At 46.1% G+C, this 20,832-nt stretch overlaps 1 protein-coding gene and 1 non-coding gene across 3 annotated transcripts in view; both read right to left on the minus strand.

Annotated features, from left to right (window-relative positions):
* The window catches only part of ATP5F1B (ATP synthase F1 subunit beta), a 340,468-nt gene extending 320,538 nt beyond the window's left edge, over positions 1–19,930 (minus strand). The window contains exons 1-2 of one of the 2 annotated variants that reach the window (XM_078766925.1): positions 19,770–19,930; positions 18,412–18,586 (exon numbers count right to left, since the gene is read on the minus strand). Coding sequence is in view for 1 of the 2 variants with exons in the window: in XM_078766926.1 (XP_078623052.1) it covers positions 18,412–18,598 (187 nt within the window). In the remaining variant the exon portion in view is untranslated. Of the gene's footprint in view, positions 1–18,411; positions 18,614–19,769 lie in introns of those variants that run through there. The other variant, XM_078766926.1, reaches the window with a different exon arrangement.
* On the minus strand, positions 17,612–17,683 carry LOC137438286 (small nucleolar RNA SNORD59). The gene has a single exon (XR_010986682.1). It is a non-coding gene; the product is annotated as a small nucleolar RNA SNORD59 (small nucleolar RNA).
* Positions 19,931–20,832: the final 902 nt, after the last annotated feature.

Consider the following 20,832-nt stretch of genomic DNA (forward strand, 5'->3'; position numbering starts at 1 on the left):
CCAATTTGTTATCAATGTTCGTCTTTCATTAATCATCCACTTTCTAAACTCCCCTCTTGCCCCTCCCATCCAAATCCCCCCCCTTGCACCTCCCATCCAAATCCCCCCCCCTTGCACCTACACTCCTAAACTCCCCCCTTGCCCCTCCACTCCTGAACTCCCCCCTTGCCCTTCCCCTCCTAAACTCCCCCCTTGCCCCTCCCCTCCAAATCCCCCCCCTTGCCCCTCCACTCCTGAACTCCCCCCTTGCCCTTCCCCTCCTAAACTCCCCCCTTGCCCCTCCTCTCCAAATCCCCCCCCTTGCCCCGACACTCCTAAACTCCCCCCTTGTCCCTCCACTTCTAAACTTCCCCCTTCCCTCCCAAACTCCCCCCTTGCGCCTCCCCCCCGAAACTCCCCCCTCACTCCTCCCCTTCAAAACTCCCCCCGAACCCCTCCCATTCAATTCTCCCCCCATACCATTCCTTTCCAATTCTCCCTCCTCCCCCCTCCTCCTCCCAGCTGCCTCCTCCCCACTTCGTCTCCCTTCTATCTCATACCTCCACCCCCCCAAACCTTCTACTTTCCTCTGCCCCCCCCTCAAACAACCCCTCACTGTGCCTCATCCCTTCACCATCAAACCATTCATCCTCCTCATCCTTCCCTTTCTTGGAACTCTTCTGCAATATCTGACACACTATCAACTGCTCTCCCTACCTCCCCCTCTCATCCTTCATCTTACCCTACTCCTCCCCTCCCCTGTCCTGTACCTGATGCTCCCCCTCTCTCTTCATTAACGGTATGGACCTCAAACATCTGGGGCCTTCGCTCAAACCTGACTGATCTCTCCATACAGGTTGCTTCTGACAATCCAGACTTGATCTGCTTAACAGAGACTTTCCTCCCTCAAGATGTCTCTGATTCCTTAATATCTCTTCCTGGTTACTCCCTCCTCCGGTATGATAGACCTGAGCCTCGGCCTGGTGGTGGGGTGGCTATCTTTATCAAAAACTCTCTTCCTCTCCTTGCACTGCCCTCTTTCCTCCTCACCCCCAGGAGTACCTCTGGCTACGGCTCCCTCTCCGCTACCACCTTTTGTTCATATGTGTTCTGTACCGTCCCCCAAACGGTGATGACTCCATCTACATTTCACTGTCTGACAACATGGACCAACTTCTATCCACTCATCCCAACTCTCTCTTCCTCATATGTGGTGACTTCAACTGTCATCATGCCACCTGGTTGGGTGTGGGTTCCTCTCTCACCAGTCATGGCACCTCAGCAAAGGACTTCTGTGACTCACTGGGATTGACACAATCTGTCAATTTCCCGACCCGGATCTCAGCCAATGGAGTATCTTCTCTTCTAGACTTGGTTATGACAAACTTCCCTGCTGTCTGCTGCTCTTCTTCTGCTCCAATCGGTTCTTCTGATCATGTGCTTGTCAAAGTGGACATCTCTCTGGCCATTCTCAGAGAGCCTCCTCAGCGTCGACGAGTCTGGCATTTCACTCAGGCCGACTGGGACGGTCTTCAAGCAGCCATCAATCGTCTGGATTGGTCTCCCATCTCCACTGCCTCTGACATCAATTCTTCCTGGGAATTCTTCCAAAGCAAACTGATCTCTCTCATGCACAGATTTATCCCATCTCGCCTTCAGTTGTCTTACCCTTCCTCCCGTCCATGGTACACTGAATCTTGTGGGGAGGCAGTTGCCCTGAAACAACTTGCCTTTGCCTCTTGGAAGGCTAATCCAACTGAAGGCAATCTCAGTTCCTTCCACCAAGCTCGGAACAAGTGTGTGTCTACCCTCAGGAGTGCCAGGAAGCACTATCTCTCCTCACTCAAGAATGAACTCTCAAACCTGTCTCCTTCCTCCAAATCCTGGTGGCGTCTGGTCAAATCCGTTTCTGGTGTTTGTTCCCCCTCCATCCCCTCCCTTACCTCAAATGGCCACACAGTTGACATCGCACGTGACAAAGCCGAATGCCTCAACTCTGTGTTTGCCTCAAAATCCTTAGTCCCAAACCCATCTCTCTCTGTTCCCACCTTTCCCAGTCGAACCCAACTGCTCCTGAACTCTGTGTCCTTCTCTCCTGACAAGGTGGAGGAGTTTTTGTCAAACCTCGACTCTGATTCTGCAACTGGACCAGACGGCATCAGCCCACGGGTCCTAAAATCCTGCTCTGCCGCTCTATCTCACCCTCTCTCTGTTCTTTTCACCCTATCGTTTGCTCAAGGTCATCTGCCAGCATCCTGGAAATCAGCTACCATTACCGCTTTACACAAAAAAGGTGCAAAAACAGATCCTTGCAACTACAGACCAATCAGCCTGCTCCCAATTATCAGCAAAGTCATGGAATCCATCATTGCTTCGGATATGAAATCTTTCCTCTTCTCCAATGGCTTGATCTCTGATCATCAATTTGGTTTCAGACCAGGTCACTCTACTCTGGACATGCTGCTTCTGCTGTCTCAACAATGGATGGAGGTACTCAATGCCAAACAGGAAATCAGAGCCGTCTCCCTTGACATATCACGTGCCTTTGATACGGTCTGGCACCCAGCTCTGCTCACCAAACTCTCCTCCTATGGTATCCATGGAAATCTCCATGCATGGCTTGCGGACTTCCTCTCTGGTCGTAGTCAACGTGTGGCCCTAAATGGATTTCTCTCATCTCCCCTTCCTGTTCAGGCTGGAGTTCCCCAAGGCAGTGTGCTGGACCCTGTGCTTTTTCTGGTCTTTATCAATGATCTCTCCGACTCTCTGGAAAATCCTCTCTATCTCTTTGCTGATGACTCCACTCTCTGCCGCTCCATTCCTCTTCCCTCAGATCGGCAGTCTGCAGCCTCCTCAATCTCTGAAGACCTGGACAAAATCACAGACTGGTCAAACAAGTGGAACATGTCTTTCAATCCTGACAAATCTCACTCTCTTACTATGTCTCTCCGAAAAGATCGACTGGACAACCCTCCCATCTACTTTCTCAACAATCCTCTCCAAGAAGTTCTGTCGCTTAAGCTTTTGGGTCTCACTATCTGCCATGATCTTTCTTGGGAAAACCACATTTCCAAGCTGGCCTCCAAAGCCAGTCGCCGACTGGGCATCCTCCGTCGTGCGAAGTCCTTCCTCGGCACACCTGAGCTCCTCACCACATACAAGGCTTTCATCCGCAGCTCAATGGAATACTGTTCTCCCCTATGGGCTGGTGCTCCTGCCTCACACCTGGCCCGGCTTCACGCTGTTGAATCCAAAGCTTTCAAAATCATTGGATTCTCCCGCGATGAAGCTACCTCTGAGGGCCTTTCACTCACTCACCGCAGGCAGGTAGGTGGTCTTTCTGTCTTCTACCGACTCCTCTCCGGCCTTGCACCCCCAGCTCTCTCTGTGCTCTGTCCCCCAAATATTCCTACAGGTCGCACAAGATCTGCCAGCAACCCTCTGATGGTTAAACTGCCGAAATCTCGGCTTTCTGCTCACCTTCACTCTTTCATTCCTCTTTTCTCCCGCCTCTGGAACAAACTCCCACACTCCCTTCAATCCCACTCCTCCCTCCAGGTCTTTAAAACAGCTGTTCACCACCATCTCTTATCTTCCCCCATCCAAAACCTTGATCTTTTCTACCCCCACTAATTCACCCCAGATCTACCTTGTTTGAAATTCCAACTTCTTTCCTGGAAGTCCTGGCAGTGTCCATATGTTTATACCTCTCCCACCCTCCCCCCCCCCCCCCCCCTTCACATGCCTCCCCCCCAAAGCCCTCTCCCTCCACAGATCTCTCGATGTCTCCATGTCTCTCGGTCCCTGCTCTCAAATGTTGTGTTTGTGTCCTGCCCCCTCTCTCCCCATCTTGTCTACCGCTCCCGATGTTATTTGTTTTATGTGTCTGTTTGTCTCTGTGTGATTAATGTTTGCTCTTTCACGAGCCTCGATCTTGTATACAAAAGTGACTGGTTGAGAAGAGTGATGGAAATTAATGTAGAAGGAAGTAGAGGACGGGGAAGACCGAGAAAGACTTGGCTAAAGATGGTCGAAGAAGAAATGCGGGCAAGGGGGTTAACAAGGGGAGATGCAGAAAATAGGGCAAAATGGAGAACGTCGTCATGGGGACCGCAAGGCTAACCCCCGCTCTTGCAGGGAAAATGGCCTTAAAATGCCTGTTGTGTTGTTGTTATGTTTTATCGTTCAGTGCGATGATCTTGAAATCATCCACATACAGTAGATTTATCACTTTTAATGGTTCTTATATAGGTTGTTAGGATGTATCCATGACTTCGCTCTTTTATGAGGTTGCTCAGTGGATCCAGGGACCGACAGAACAGGAGGTGTGAAAAGCTGTCACTTTGCAAGATCCTACGTCCTATCTTCATTCCTGGTATTTCGATCTTTCCTTCTAAAAGATGTTTGTTTGTCTGTTTGTGTGCATCAATGGTCGATTTGAGAGAGTTATATTGATTGTACATCCCATTCATCAAGTCTGTTGATCTATCATGAGGTGGAGTATACAATATTCAAGATCACTGATAGCACACAGATACAATGATAACTAAGCAACAAACGAACAAACCTTATAAGCACAGCTGTGAAAGTCAATGAATGCATAATGATTGTTCACTTTCATGGTTTAAAATACACTCAAACCTCCCCCTCTCCTGGATTAACGGGGAGATAAAGTAACACTGCCTGGTATGCACTCGCAAAATGGGGTGGTGTTTGACCAGTTGTAGTGGAGATGGTGGTATCACAGTATCGAGGTTGCGTGTCAAGTGGTGGTATCTCAATGTTGGGACGCTGCTATCGCAGTGTTGAGGCCATGGTGTTCAGATGGTGCTATCACAATGTTGGGACGGTGCTATCGCAGTGTTGAGGCGGTGGTATCGCAGTGTTGAGGTCATGGTGTTTAGATGGTGGTATCACAATGTTGAGGAGGTGGTATCGCAGGTGTTGGTGTTTGGGTGGCGGTGTTGAGGTGTTTGGGTGGCGGTGTTGAGGTGTTTGGGTGGCGGTGTTGGTGTTTGGGTGGCGGTGTTTGGGTGGCGGTGTTGAGGTGGTTGGGTGGTGGTGTTGAGGTGGTTGGGTGGTGGTGTTGAGGTGGTTGGGTGGTGGGGTGTTGAGGTGGTTGGGTGGCGGTGTTGAGGTGGTTGGGAGGCGGTGTTGAGGTGGTTGGGTCACGGTCTCCAGGTGCTGGAATCGTGGTTAAAAGGATGCCCAGAGCTGTTGTCAATTCACGCCATGTTGTGGAACATGCTCCGATAGCCATTGGCCGACAGCTCGGCAGATGAAAACGAGCAAAACGGTTGTGACCCCGCATACGTCGATGGAAGAGTGGCACCGCTCGTGCCCACCCGTGGAAACATTCCTCCAGTGGTGCCCGCTCCGTGCCAAGCGTAAGGGAATTGTGGTGCGTGCGCACTCGCCGTGCTCACGATGTTGAACTTGGGAAACCCGGCGAAGGGCAAAGTCGCCAGGGGTCCGGAGAGCTTGTAGGGTCCATTCTCGGGTGGACCTTGGGCCAAACCCTAAAAGGAACAATGAACACCAAAACGTTTAACACCTGCAAGGCTCGTTGTTTCCATAGAGACAATGGACACAAGATGGGTCCGTAAGACAAATGTGGTTATTGTCGCAATAATAATAATAATAATGATGTGTTGATTGTTTCGTTTATCCCAATTCATGGTCCGAAAGGCAACAATTTCCTCGTTAGCGGAAGTTTAATAAACCCGGATACTTATCCGATTAACCAAGTAGGTTAATATCATCCATACTACAAGAGGCCATCTGTCTGTCTGCGTGTCGACATAGAGATGTCTGAACGGATCTTCAAACTTTCAGAGGTTCATCAGTGATTCCCGGGTAGTGTTTTAGGCAAAAAAAGATTGCCATATTTGGGAAAAACTATTCGATTTCTTTTTTTGATTTTTAAGAAATTAATTATTTTTAAAAAAAACAAAAAAAAAAACATCACTTTCGGGTACTTGAGCCTTTGTAGGTATGTAAAGGGCAACATTTAATTAGCCCCGATTGGTGTGTGTGTATATCTGGAAGTTTACTGCTCTAAATGCAGCGTCTTATGTTAATTAATTTAATAGTAGACGTTAATTTAACACTTTCAATAAATCATTGTCTGTTGTTTGTGTCCTTTATGACGTCCTTAAAAATGGTAACGTTTCTGTTTGGAATGATTTTCAATTTTGTTTGATTGCCAGACAAGCAGGCAGAGTAAATAATTGTAAAATTACAGAGTAAACTATTAAACTGCAGGCCACCTGGTGTTGGCTTAGCGGTTAGGGTGCCGGCTTGGGATCCTTGGATCCTGGGTTCGAATCCCGATCGATCGCTGAATTAACGCCAAGGGAGTTGGTTGACTCAGCCTGTCATCCTTCCGAGGTCGGCAAATTGAGTACCAGCTTGCTGGGATGAATGATCCCGGTGTGTATCGCGGTTTAGAATAGGTACACCGTATCCCTGCGCATCGTAAGAGGCGACCAAGGGTTGGCGTCAGGAAGGGCATCCGGCCAGAAAAACATTGCCTCAAACAGGGAACCATGATTGTCATGGTGCCCGCAAGGCTAAGCCCCGCTCTAGCGGGGAAAATGGCCTTAAAACGATCATTCATTTTTTTCATTGGTGTGTGTATTATAATATTAAATATACATTTTCCTTAGTGGGCGTAGGTAGGTGTTCAGATCCCCACAAAAAAAATGATTTCTTCAAATTGCCTACAGGATTATAACATCACCGGGCAACGGCAGGTATAGTAGGTAATCCTGCTCGTGTAATAATAAAATAAAGTATCGGATGCACCATTCACTCAACCCGTGGCGTCTGCATGCACGGTACGTTTTGGATCACGAGTGTTCGTGCACATGTTGTACGGACACGTGCGGGTAGTACACGGTACACGTATGTGTCATGGGACTTGCCTGGTAGTCGAAGCGGTACGCGTAGCATTTCCCATGCACTTTGGACATGATGTTCTTGTCGTAGTAATAGTGAAGGGCACGACTCAACTTGTCGTAATTCATATTCGGTTTGCTCTCCCGTTCGCCCCATCGCCTCGCCGCCTCGCCACCTCGTCCGGGTCCGTGAGTCGGAACTCTCCTCCCGGACCCTCCCACGTGATGCAGTGCGAGTTCGTGCCGTCCGACAAGAGTTCCAGGAGGAAAGGAACTGCCACAGCTGGATCTGTCCACTGCCTGGAAAGGACATTGTTTACACGTTTACCTCTGTGGTCCTCAGAACTAAACTAGAACCTCCGCCAGGTGAATCGTTTACGTTTTGCATCTCAGATAGTCTAGTAGGAAGACTAGGTCCCCCTGCACCCCCCGGAGATATACTTCTAATCAGTGTTTCTAGATTGGAAAAAATGTGTAGAAAATGACTAGCTATGGCCCCAAGCTGAAAAAATGTCCCACATACCATTTTTATGCAAATTACTGCTGCCATTATCAAAAAAACGATTTTTGACATATCTCAGCCAATATTGCAGATAATTGAAAAATGAAGGTGTCTAGACCCATGTTTTGAAGGGCATAGATCATGATAGAACTATTCATAACATGATTACATGTGTCTATGGTATACTAGTATGCATATTAATGCTGTAATTACAAAATAATCAGTTTTACAAATGATAAGGATACGTTAATACTGCAGATAACTTAACATGGTACATAAGGGGTCTAAACCCAGGTATTTTCAAGGTTAAATGTCAACAAGATGCTCCTGAGTCTTGCATAGGGGCGGGACATTGGCAGTAACATTGGTACCACTCAACTTTTCTTCCCACCATTGACTTTGTATTGCGAGAGATTTTCACTTGCTTATTTAAAGGTTTCTCACCCAGCCCACGTAAAATCTACCAACTCCTGCTGTTAACTCCCAAACATATTTTTTTATGTTATCCAATCACAGTGCAGAAATGACAGACTAGAGATCCAAATTAGTGCTGCTATAGCTGCCATTTTACATTTCCATCCATGTAACATGCGCGCTCGCGCGCTCGTATCAATTGGGTCATTCTGAGAAGCACAGCAGGGTCAGAGATCATGATGTTCTCCTCCTCAGTGAATCTCTCCATCAACAGCCTCTCCATTGCCTCACACACTGTTTTGAGGCAAAAGAGGGACTTTGCGTAGGCCTTTCCACTGAGAACACCTTTGAGAGATCCACTTGTTACTAGTTGTGCCTCAAAGAGAATCTCTGCATATCCAGAACCACGCATCTTGTGTCCAGTGAGCATCCCGATGTAGTTCATGGATGTGTGGAAGGGTCCAATCGTTACTACATGACTAGCAAATTCATTTGGCCAGCGCCAGATGATGGGAAGGGCTTTCATGCAGACACCCAGATCAAATGTATTCAGGACCCATCTCTGACCCACCTCAGCAGTTGCTGCCTCGGAACGCTTCAGTAGCTCACGAACAACTGCGTTGTCTGTGATCGGTTGGTGGATAGGCGTGCAGTAGTCGACTGTTGATTTGCTGGGTGGGGGAGAACCAGTTGCAGAGGTGAAACCCCCTAGCCCAGGCACAGGCTGCAGGCCACAGCTTCCGATGTATCTGATGAAGAGCCAGATGTAGTACTCTTGCATCGTAGTGGCATAGACTGTGTCATTCTCTGCTGGCGGTGTGAATGATGAGCCTTCAGGGAACTTCGGGCCAACGCGAGTAAAGTGCAAGGGTGGGAGAGTTTTTGGTGTGTCGACCTTCAGGCTACGCTGTTGTGACCTATTGATGGTAGGTAGCATTCGGTCCTTGCTGCTCTCGAACCCGGGCTTGACCTCCTGCACCATGATTCCTCCAGCACTGTTTACAATGTTGCTGCCGTGCACACTGGTAGTGGTTTTATTCAAGTTGTCCCACTCACAGTGGAATACAAGGTTGCCCTCTCCTGTCACAATTTGTGGTGTACGATAAGTTGAGACTTCATCCAGGACCTTGGCGAGAGCAGTTTCCAACTCCAAGGCGAAATCGTAGCTCTCAGAGTGTCCAAGCCTGTGTAGTATTGTGGTGAGCTGTTTGCTTCGGAACAGGTGCCTTACAGTCACACAGAGGAGAATGTGCTTTGGTAACTTCCATTTTCCATCTGACACTGCACGGCACAGATCTTGTCCAATGGAGAAGACCAGACGCTTCACCTTTTCTGTCTCGATGCCCTCCTTGCCAGTCATTAGCACGCTGAGAAAGCGGACAAGGTCTGGAGGTAGGATGTCTTCAGGATTGAGCTCCATGTCTTCAGCTGTTGGTGGCCATGGTTGGTCTTTACACTCTCTGAAAGCCTGTAGAATACCCTGGCGAAGTTGGAGGGCAACATTTTGGTTCTTGTTTGTGCTTCCGAGTGTGAATGCTCGTGCGAGAGCATTGGAAACTGTTATGTTTGAGCTGTGCACAAGCCAGAAAGAAATGACATCACATTTGTCATGATCAACCTTCGTGAAGTGGATATGCTCCTTGATTGGGTCATTCTGTAGGCGTTTCAGTAGTTTCTCTGACCGATAATTTGAGTTCTCATATCCATTCAGTTTCAGTTCCTCGACATAGAGCAAGCGCAAGGAAGAAAGCTGTAGAACTTTATTCTGCTGGATGACCTGGGTTTGAATGTGTTCCAGTACTGAGTTGAATGCCTTTTCATGGGCGGCTGACATGCAAGCCTGCTCCTTTGGTGCTTCGGCTCTGTGAATCGCACGCTCATAGTTGTAGAATGCTGTGCGGAAAGCTTTAAAACATGACGGATGGTGTTTGGCCTCACATGCAAAGAGGTCTTTGTTTTTCACCTTTCGATGGAGTCGATAGAGACCCATTTTCTCAGCCCGTGTTTCGATTTGCTCCCATGCATTTTCTTTGTTTTTAAAGGATGGGAAGGTTGTAGGCCTCTCAGTATTGCGATGAGCATCTTTGGTCTCAACTTTCTCACAAAATATACACTCTGGCGGGAAGATGGGTTCAGCAGAACCTCCTGGTTTACGAGGAGAGTGATGCCATGATGAGGTTGATGGCCCTGGTTCTGTATCATCTCCCAGACGATGAAAGTGGCGGACAAAGTGCTTATAACACTTGCTGTGATATCCTACTCTTTCTAGGTCATCAGGAAGAGTTGCCGGGATCTGATCACATACTGATTGCATACGACATGGGGAGTCATGCGGTTGGTTGAGACGTCTATCCCGGATCTTTTGAAGCAGTTGCAGTTTTTCTGAAGCAGATCCTTTAATTTTACGGAGGGGCGTGAAATCCCCATGATCAGACATGGATGGTACATGAAGGATGCATGTAGGAGGAGAGCTTTGGGCTGCAGGTTCTACACTCCGTTTTCTTTTGGGCATGCTTGCTGTCGATGTCTACCATCACTGTTAAATGACAAATAAGAAATCACGAATGATGTTAAAAGTGCCTGTGAAAGGAGGCTCTGAGTTTTCAGTGAGGTAACAGAGGTTCTGAGTCATGTTCTACACTAGGGTACTTTTTAGCTGACTAAACCATGTTTAGTGGCATCAAAAGTGCTAATAGCTAAAACATCTAAATTCTTCCACACTAACGTTAGCTATCTAGGCCAATGAAACATTGTGCTAAGTTACTGTAGCTAGCTCAGCTGTCGTGCCTCTTTCTGGTTCAATTCATATACAGAAGTCAACAGATATGTCTCATGTTTGGCATTAACAAAAGTTTAAGTTACACCGACATTAGGAACATACTGTACATAGATGAGGCTAGCTTTAACGTTAGCTAACATGGTGCTAGCTGGCTCAGCTGTTATTCTGCCTGTTTATGATTTCATGCAGAAACTGAAGTCAAGAGTGTGAGTAACATTATAGTTAGCATCTTACCTGGCTAGATTGGAGGATGAATACCAAGAACAACACACAGATGGAATGGAAGACTGAACTTTCAACTGAGGTATTCAATAACATCAACGTTACCAATTGATACGAGCGCGCGACATTACCAATTGATACGAGCGCGCGAGCGCGCATGTTACATGGATGGAAATGTAAAATGGCAGCTATAGCAGCACTAATTTGGATCTCTAGTCTGTCATTTCTGCACTGTGATTGGATAACATAAAAAAATATGTTTGGGAGTTAACAGCAGGAGTTGGTAGATTTTACGTGGGCTGGGTGAGAAACCTTTAAATAAGCAAGTGAAAATCTCTCGCAATACAAAGTCAATGGTGGGAAGAAAAGTTGAGTGGTACCAATGTTACTGCCAATGTCCCGCCCCTATGCAAGACTCAGGAGCATCTTGTTGACATTTAACCTTGAAAATACCTGGGTTTAGACCCCTTATGTACCATGTTAAGTTATCTGCAGTATTAACGTATCCTTATCATTTGTAAAACTGATTATTTTGTAATTACAGCATTAATATGCATACTAGTATACCATAGACACATGTAATCATGTTATGAATAGTTCTATCATGATCTATGCCCTTCAAAACATGGGTCTAGACACCTTCATTTTTCAATTATCTGCAATATTGGCTGAGATATGTCAAAAATCGTTTTTTTGATAATGGCAGCAGTAATTTGCATAAAAATGGTATGTGGGACATTTTTTCAGCTTGGGGCCATAGCTAGTCATTTTCTACACATTTTTTCCAATCTAGAAACACTGATTAGAAGTATATCTCCAGGGGGTGCAGGGGGACCTAATCTTCCTACTAGACTAAGAGTAGACCAGAAAATCACAATACAGAATCACATTTAATCAAAATCAATCACAGGAATCACCATAGGTCCAGTCTTTAATCCTGATGTACCCCTCGTTTTTGGCCACATCACTCAATGGTGAAGAATCACTAAAAAAATTATACTAGCCGGATCCAGATATTCACCAAAATCAAATTGATTCTTCAAGTAAAACCTCAGTCACACTGGATCGTGCGATTGGTGGCATTTGGCCGAGGTACGACCAATCGGCAATGTTTGCTCCGATCTCCATTTACGATCGCATACTGCGATTGCTCTTAAGACTGGTGTTGGTCATCGTACGATTGGTGGTGTGCGTGGTCGTGCGATCACAAACGATTGGAGAAGATCGATCGCAAGATCAATCGTAGGAAATCGTGCGATTAGTGGTGGCGATCAGCGACCGATCGTACGATCAATCGTGGCGACCTGCGACCGCTCGCACGATTGATCGCAGCCAATCACAGCCAGTCGTGAGATGGGTCGCTCGATCAGATATAAAGGCTCGCGATCGTGCGTCAGCATCAGTAGTCACCTACCTCTGAAGGAGTGCACTTCGTCAAACTTTTCAACTGAAACTATAATTCGCTATGCCTCCCAAGAAGGGAAAGGGCCATGGGAAGAGTACCCAGCCAGAGCCAGATCCAGAATCTGATGGCAGGGAGATTTTGGCTGAGATTCACCCGGTACCGCCCACGCAGGATGACGCCGCCGGGGACACGCCAACCGAACAACAGGATGCAGGTGACGACTTAGCAGACGATGAAACGGCGGCCAAGAGGAACAAGATGCCAGAGCTGGAGCCAGCAGTAGCGCAGGCTCTCTGCGAATGGTATAAAATAATATAATATAATAATGTAATATTATAGTATAATGGTCTGCGAGCTAAAGACTGGTGTTACCACCAATCGTAAGATCGTGCAACCAGTCGGGACAGGTCGTGACTGGTCGCACTACCGATCGTGAGGTCGTACGACAGGTGGCACCACCAATCGTCAGGTAGCAGGACCAGCAGCACGACTACTTGACCCACGATCATGCACGACTGGTGGTGCGACCATGTAAAATCTGTCTGCGACCACTTAAGATTTGGAATCGCAGGTCAGAAGTTTTGAACATGACCATCGACCTTGCTGCGACTGATTTTGCTCTGGCGATCACCCGCGACGTCTGCGACCCGGCGCACGCTCTTTTACGATTTGCCCGCGATTCCAACATTTTTCGGTCGCAGCTAGGTCGTAACCTGGTCGGAGGCCCGGTGTGACTGGGGCCTAAGGAAGAGTATGGGGTGGGGGGGGGGGGGGCGGTCAGGGAAACCCAGGCGATTTGAAAGCCATTAAATTGCAAGAGATGGAGGTACAGGGATCGGATCCGTGATACAGGGATCGGATCTGTGATGAACCAACAGCCGCCTTGCCTGCACAGACGTGATGGAGCCTTTTTTAGTTGTCGTTATTCTCTCCTGCATGGTGCCCATGTCGGTGCCCATGTCAGTGCCCAGGGTAGGCTGGTAACCCACAGCTGAGGGAATACGGCCAAGCAAGGCAGACACCTGCAGAGAAAAAAAACAACCCCACAATGCAGCCACTTGCGTTCAAGACGTCTGCACAAAAGGCATAATGTTATAAATACAGGCTGGGAAAGGCTCAGCACGGAGACAAATGGTTGAGTCACGGAGACAATAACTTCCTCAGCTACCTCGCTTGAACACGGATTCAAAGCTTGGTTCTGGACAAACATTTTCCGAATAAAATCCGTACGTAGTACTCGATGAGTAAACACACCCGCCACCATTGTTTATATAGTCACGTGAAAAAATAAGTACACCCCATGTAAAGTTTTGACTTTTTCAACATATTTCAACATACAGCTATTTGATCTTCATTTCAACAATATTGATAGATAAAGGTGATATAATATAACAAATATCATGAAACATTTACATTTTGTAGTCCATTGTATAATTTAAATAAACATAAATGCAAATTTCGCATGTGGAAAAAGTAAGTACACCCTTGGCTCTAATTGGTGGTATTGCCCCCTTTGGCAGAAACAACCTCAAGTAGGCGTTTCTTATAACCGTCTACCAGTCTCTGACATCGACTGGGAGAAATTTTTGCCCACTCCTCCATGCAGAATTCTTTCAGCTGTGCGATGTTTGAGGGGTTTCTTGCATGCACAGTTCGTTTCAAATCCCCCCACAACATCTCGATGGGATTTAGATCCGGGCTTTGACTAGGCCATTCCAGAACCCTCCATTTCTTTCTTTTCAGCCATTCCTTGGTGGATTTACTGGTATGTTTAGGGTCATTGTCATGTTGCAAGGTCCACCTTCGGTTGAGCTTCAACTCTCCGACAGATGGCCTCACATGATCCTCAAGCACCCTCTGGTACAATGAAGAATTCATCGTGGATTCTATGATGGTGAGCTGCCCAGACCCTGATGCAGCAAAGCTGCCCCAAACCATAATATTTCCACCACCGTGCTTTACAGTTGGTATCATGTTCTTGTGGTCAAATGCTGTCTTTGGTTTTCGCCAAACATGTCTTTTGGTAGTGGCCAAATAGCTCTACCGTTGACTCATCTGTCCAGAGCACATTGTTCCAGAAGTGCTGGTCTTTGCCTGTGTTCGTTGGCAAACTTTAGTCTTGCCCTGATGTTCTTTCTGGACAGCAAAGGTTTCCTCCTGGCACACCTCCCATGTAGGTCAAATTTGTGCAGCCTCTTTCTTATGGTAGACTCGTGCACTTTGACATCAACAGTGGCAAGAGCTACCTGTAGGTCCCCTGATGACATTCTAGGGTTCTTAGAGACTTCTTTCAGCATCTTGCGGTCTGCTCTCGGGCTGAACTTGCTGGGGCGGCCTGGCCTGAACAAGTTGGCAGTTGTTTGGAATCTTCTCCACTTGCAGATGATCTTCCGGACAGTCAAATGATTGATTTCAAATTGTTTTGAGATCTTTTTAAATCCCTTCCCAGACTCGTAGGCATCGATAACCTTCTTTCTGAAGACCTCAGAGCTCTTTTGATCTCGGCACGGTGATGCCACACACTTCAACAACAAAGAGCAAACCAAACTAAATGTCTGAGGTTTAAATAAGACAGGTTCCTCCAAGATCCTCCCTAATGATGTTCTAATCATTTGCACCTGAGCTGGTGCACCTGATTCTAATTTTAGGTATTTGAAGTAGTGATAAATGTAGGGGTGTACTTACTTTTTCCACATGCGAAATTTGCATTTATGTTTATTTAAATTATACAATGGACTACAAAATGTAAATGTTTCATGATATTTGTTATATTATATCACCTTTATCTATCAATATTGTTGAAATGAAGATCAAATAGCTGTATGTTGAAATATGTTGAAAAAGTCAAAACTTTACATGGGGTGTACTTACTTTTTCACGTGACTGTACATCTTTACTACGATCCATGTTCAGGCAGCTGGTCGAGGCAACATATGGTCAAGATGAGCAGTTGATTATGGACTTCTGGAAGGCCAAGAGAAAAAGCACTCCCTACAAAGAAGTTATGAGCACTTGTGTGAACTGCCAGGCAGAAGACATGGCTGGATGCAGTGGACGACTTTGTGGGGTTCGAGGAGGTGGAACCAGTTTACCGATTTAATAAAAACTAGAACAATGCGACTGTTGCCAATGTGCCTCCGCATAGTCCACAATGGGTAGATGCCCTCGTTCACTGTCCTAAAAATACACAAGTTTCATTGAAATCCCTTCAGCTGTTTTCAAGAACCACAAACTTCACCAGCCATGACTGGTTTCACATTGAACGGTGAAGCGGTTTCAGAGACGGAATATTTTGAAATATCGGCTTTCAAACTAATATGGCTGCCACGCCACGTGACAAATGACCTTAAAAATGTACACACTGCACATGTATGGGTAAGGGATCTTGACAATGGTACTCTCTGCGTACTTGACAATGGGATCTCTGCGCACTTGACAATGTCCCAAGTTTCAAATTTTTCCATTCAGCGGTTTCGGAGAAATAATTTTTTATTATTTGCATTTTATAATAATAATAATAATTCATTTATTTTGTATTTAATCAAAGATTGCTGCCATCTTTGATTAAATGCAAACCAAAGACGTCACAGTTATCATAAACACATTCTGTGTGGGTGTCACTCCCACCCTGAAAGTTTCGTCTCAATTGGACACGAGTCTGAGGGTGTCTGTGGGTCCTCGTTAATTGGTCTTTGGTCGCTTAAATTTTCATTGGTCTTCGCAGCCTTAGAGCACACCTGCCTGTCATACTGTGAGCATTACATTACCTTTCACCAAGCACAGATGTGCTTCGGGCAGAGATTACACGTTCACTATTGTTGCCAAACGATACCACTGTTATTGTTAGCATAATTAGTATTAATTAATATATGCTTTGCGACAATGTCATTGTTTTTGTTATTTATTTTGTAATATTAGAATGCCCATGCAGTGGAAGGACCTATTAAGCTGCTCTATACACCTTAGCACTGCGTGCGTTTAAAACATGCGAATTCTTCCAGATTATTTAGCCGAAACAACTCAGATCATAACGCTTATTTTGGTGTATCACACTCTACATCAGAAAGTTCCAGAAGAGCTCCACAAAAACGGCGCACACACACCACACCTCCTCATGTCATGCATCATGCATTAAAGGTACTAGAATCACCTTTGCTCCAGTGTAAACCAGGGCATTCACTGCCCAATTGTTTTTTGCCCATTTATTTACTTGCGGATAGTCATCGTTCTCGGATCGAGAGAGTACATTTATCTGCCCGTACGTTTGGTGTGGTGACCGGTTATTGCAGATTTAGCACTATTTGTGAGAAACCATTTGGGCAAGGCTTTAATGGCTTTTCTACAGGAAAGGTTACATTGTCAATGTTCTCGAAAAAGAGACAGGTGGGATTAACAATTCTAACCACCACCACCCCTCCAGCATGAGTCGGTAAACGCACATCATGCTTCGTGACACAAAGGAACACGTTCCAAGCCATAACGAACAAAATTTTACATATCGATTTCATTTGCATTTCTAACACTCGAGTCCCTGTGCCTGTCATTTTTCTCATTCCCACTCGTCCCCCGAATAAAAGGGTCGAGAAAGACAGATAAATGTAATGCAGTTGTGATGCAGCACAGGCATGATGGGCCAAAATGGCCTCTTCCTGCATCAAAGTTCCTTGTTAAGATTTATTGGTCTCGTATCGACGTGGTTACAAAATTCAAGGCAACTGACAGCCATCAGGGTTTGTGTGCAGCAGAATCGTGTCTTTACTTTGTGTAACGTGAAGAGGGCACTTCGGTATTTTCTGTGAAGCTCATAGGAAGGAACAGGCGAACAACGACGGACGCCATTTTGCATTCACTGACAGACGGTCTCCTGCCTGGCGAAAGTCTGATCACGTTAACGTGCTTGCAAGCTTTTGTACCTGGATAACTTTAGGAAAATAAAAAATAAAAATAAAATCTGAAAAACTACAATGGGTTAAGGAACTAATCAGCATGTCAGAAAAGCACTTCAAAATTCCCTATAATCACGGCATGCTTTTCTGACAAAAATACAGAAACCTCCGTATGGATCATTACAAAAATATGCAGAGATCTGTTCCATACAGAAGTTTCACGCACGCGCATTTTTGATTGGCTCTTTTCCAAGAAAGCATCCTGAGAGGTATAAAGAGTAGTTGGCGTACCAAACGCATGCATTGCTCACAGGTTGCCAGAAAAGACCTTACCAATTTTCCCACATTTGGCATATGGTGCCAGGAGATCCACCACCTTGATCTCCTGTTCCATGCTCATCTCCACAAACTCTGGGGCCTCAGCATGGATGGAAGCATGTCTACAACCACCACACGAGAAGGGCATTTATCAAAAAGTAAAAATAAAAAACTGCCGATGGAGACGGGAAAACAAAGAATGCAGATCCTCCATCAGTTATCCAAAATGGCTTCATCACATTCAGGAGAACGAAGGTCAAATAAATGCATCATAGGAGGAATGAAGTGGATAATCACATGAGTTATTCAAAAATAAAAATCGAGTCGATAATATCGATGTGGTGGTGGTTTTTTGTGGTGGATCGCCCTTACCACCACATATATATATATATATAAAATACGTTTTTTTTTTTTTTTATCAAACAAGACCACAAAAGGTTACACACTGCTTGGTTGTGATGGGTCCTCGCTCATCAATAGGCTCTCCAATAACGTTCATGATCCTGCCAAGAGTCTCCTGTCCCATGGGAATGCGGATAGCCATCCCGGTGTCCAGGCACTGCTGACCCCTCACCAGGCCTTCAGTACCATCCATGGCGATGGTACGCGCGGTATTCTCACCTGCGCACCATCGAGTTACCATTCAGACAGTCAGTAGCCATGCCAACAGCACACGTCTTATCAAAAAAAGTGAAAGAATAAGAACCTCCTCAGCAAGATTTTTCATTCAATGACTTTCAGTTGAACAAGATTCCTTTTGAAAGTACATCACAGGAGGGCACTTTGTATAGGTTTAGAGTACATGGAGTAAACATTTAAAAAAATTTTTTTTTTTTTTTATTGCATCTGCACATCAAACACAAAATAAACACCTTCAAAATACACAAAGTTAGGGTTACCTATACAATCGTCAATGGACATGCACCAAGACAGCGGCAATGGGGGTGCACGACAGCAGTGGGGGCGACATGCAGGGAGAGGGGGGAGGGTGAGAAGACAATACGTACCCAGATGCTGCGCCACCTCAAGCACGAGGTGAGTTTGGCGACCCTGGACCTCAAAGGCGTTCAGTATCGGTGGCAGCCCCACTTCGAACTGCACATCTACCACAGCACCAATAACTGCCACAATACGACCCGAAGCAACTTCTGGCTTGGCCACCGGAGCAGATGCAGTCTCACCCTGCATCACCATTGGGATACAGTACAAGTGGAGACACAGAAGACAATGCGAGAAGCGCAGACCGCCCTTACCACCACAATGCGAGAAGCGCTGATCGCCCTTACTACCACAATGCGAGAAGCGCAGATCACCCTTCCCACCACAATGCGAGAAGCACAAACCGCCCTTACCACCACAATGCGAGAATCGCAGACCGCCCTTACCACCACAATGGGAGAATCGCAGACCGTCCTTACCACCACAATGCGAGAAGCGCAGATCGCCCTTACCACCACAATGCGAGAAGCGCAGATCGCCCTTAGCACCACAATGCGAGAAGCAGATTGCCCTTACCACCACAATCCACAATGCGAGAAGCGCAGATCGCCCTTACCACCACAATCCACAATGCGAGAAGCGCAGATCGCCCTTACCACAACAATGCGAGAAGCGCAGATCGCCATTACCACCACAATGCGAGAAGCAGATCGCCCTTACCACCACAATGCGAGAAGCAGATCGCCCTTACCACCACAATGCGAGAAGCGCAGATCGCCCTTACCACCACAATGCGAGAAGCGCAGATCGCCCTTACCACCACAATGCGAGAAGCGCAGATCGCCCTTACCACCACAATGCGAGAAGCGCAGATCGCCCTTACCACCACAAAGCGAGAAGCGCAGATCGCCCTTACCACCACAATGCGAGAAGCGCAGATCGCCCTTACCAACACAATGCGAGAAGCGCAGATCGCCCTTACCAACACAATGCGAGAAGCGCAGATCGCCCTTACCACCACAATGCGAGAAGCGCAGATCGCCCTTACCACCACAATGCGAGAGGCGCAGATCGCCCTTACCACCACAATGCGAGAAGCGCCACCTTGGTGTCGCCACACACGAACTACGAGACGCCATTAGTCATTACTCTAACCTTGTTCTATCCACGTGCAAACAAGTGCTATTATTATTACGATAACACTGAAAAAGATTCACGATATATTTGCACAATACATTAATCAACCAAAACAAACACAAGCACACACATCCGGACATTTGCTAATAACAGTTAAACTCCGATGTAAAGGCCTCAGCTCCGAGCTCGGCCTCACACTCGCACCGCGTTTGCCCTTGAGGGGTCATATCGCCGAAACGCTGCACCAATGGTATCAAATAATGTTTCCTCCGCTTTCTGATTTTCTTACGTGAACAGGCGGCGAGTGCGGCGGAGTTGTGCCCACGGAGAGTGGGTCCAAGAGCCCGGATGACACCGCCAACACCTCGACTTACAACATCAAACATGGCGGCGGCAAAAAGCCAGCTTCTGCCTTCTGCAGCACGTTATATGAGGTGAATGGTATGGTCTACTTGAGGGGGGGAGGACTTGGCAAAATTCCCCCATATTCAAATATGGTACAGCCCGTTCGACCATTGGTGAAACGATTGCAGACGAAACTCAGATGGTACGGTCCTACTAACACGGTTTGGGATGGGCATTTCAGATGTGTATAACAAAATGGTACGGTCCACCTGTGGCTGAGGTAATGAGGTTTCTTCTTCGGTTGTGTCGCAACATCAGGGGTTCTTAACCTTTTTCCCTGTCAAGACCACTGATCTCTATACTAACTGGATAGGAAGGGCAGCTCAATTTTTTGAAGCCATTTGTCCGCCATCATTGCTCCCCCACGATTCCCCAAAACGAATGTCATTTACCGACGTAAAGTGATTCCTCTTCTTCATTCAATTCGACCGCTGCGGTTTTTATAACCGTAAGCAGCGTACGATGGCATTTCATCAATCCTGTAATAATGCTTTTTCAACCCTGGAACGGATTAAAATCAATTCGGAATGGAATAAAATAAAGTGGGAAGGTGGAATTTTCGGAGGAAATATGCTGATCATTAAATATTAAATTCCCTCTAATTAAATATTAAATATTAAATAAATTAAATATTCCAATAATTTAATTAATAATATTAAATATTAAATAATTAAAGAATTAAATATAATTAAATAAATATTAAATAATATTATTGTTAATAGTAATTAAATATTCTTTAAAAACTTAAAGAATAGGAAAATAGGACTGCGTTTACTTTTTCATGGCTGATAATATAAACATGGATCTGCAAAATAAATTGGCATGTGAATACAGTACTTGTATACCATATTTGTGGTCAAGTGTTGGTTTTGTTTTGTTTTGTTTTTTCATTCCACATGGCACAATATTCCTACTGAAGTGAGTACCATTGCATTGCAAAAAAAAAA

Source organism: Myxine glutinosa, chromosome 12, assembly GCF_964187855.1.
Source record: "Myxine glutinosa chromosome 12, kmMyxGlut1.1, whole genome shotgun sequence".
Lineage (NCBI taxonomy): Eukaryota > Metazoa > Chordata > Myxini > Myxiniformes > Myxinidae > Myxine > Myxine glutinosa.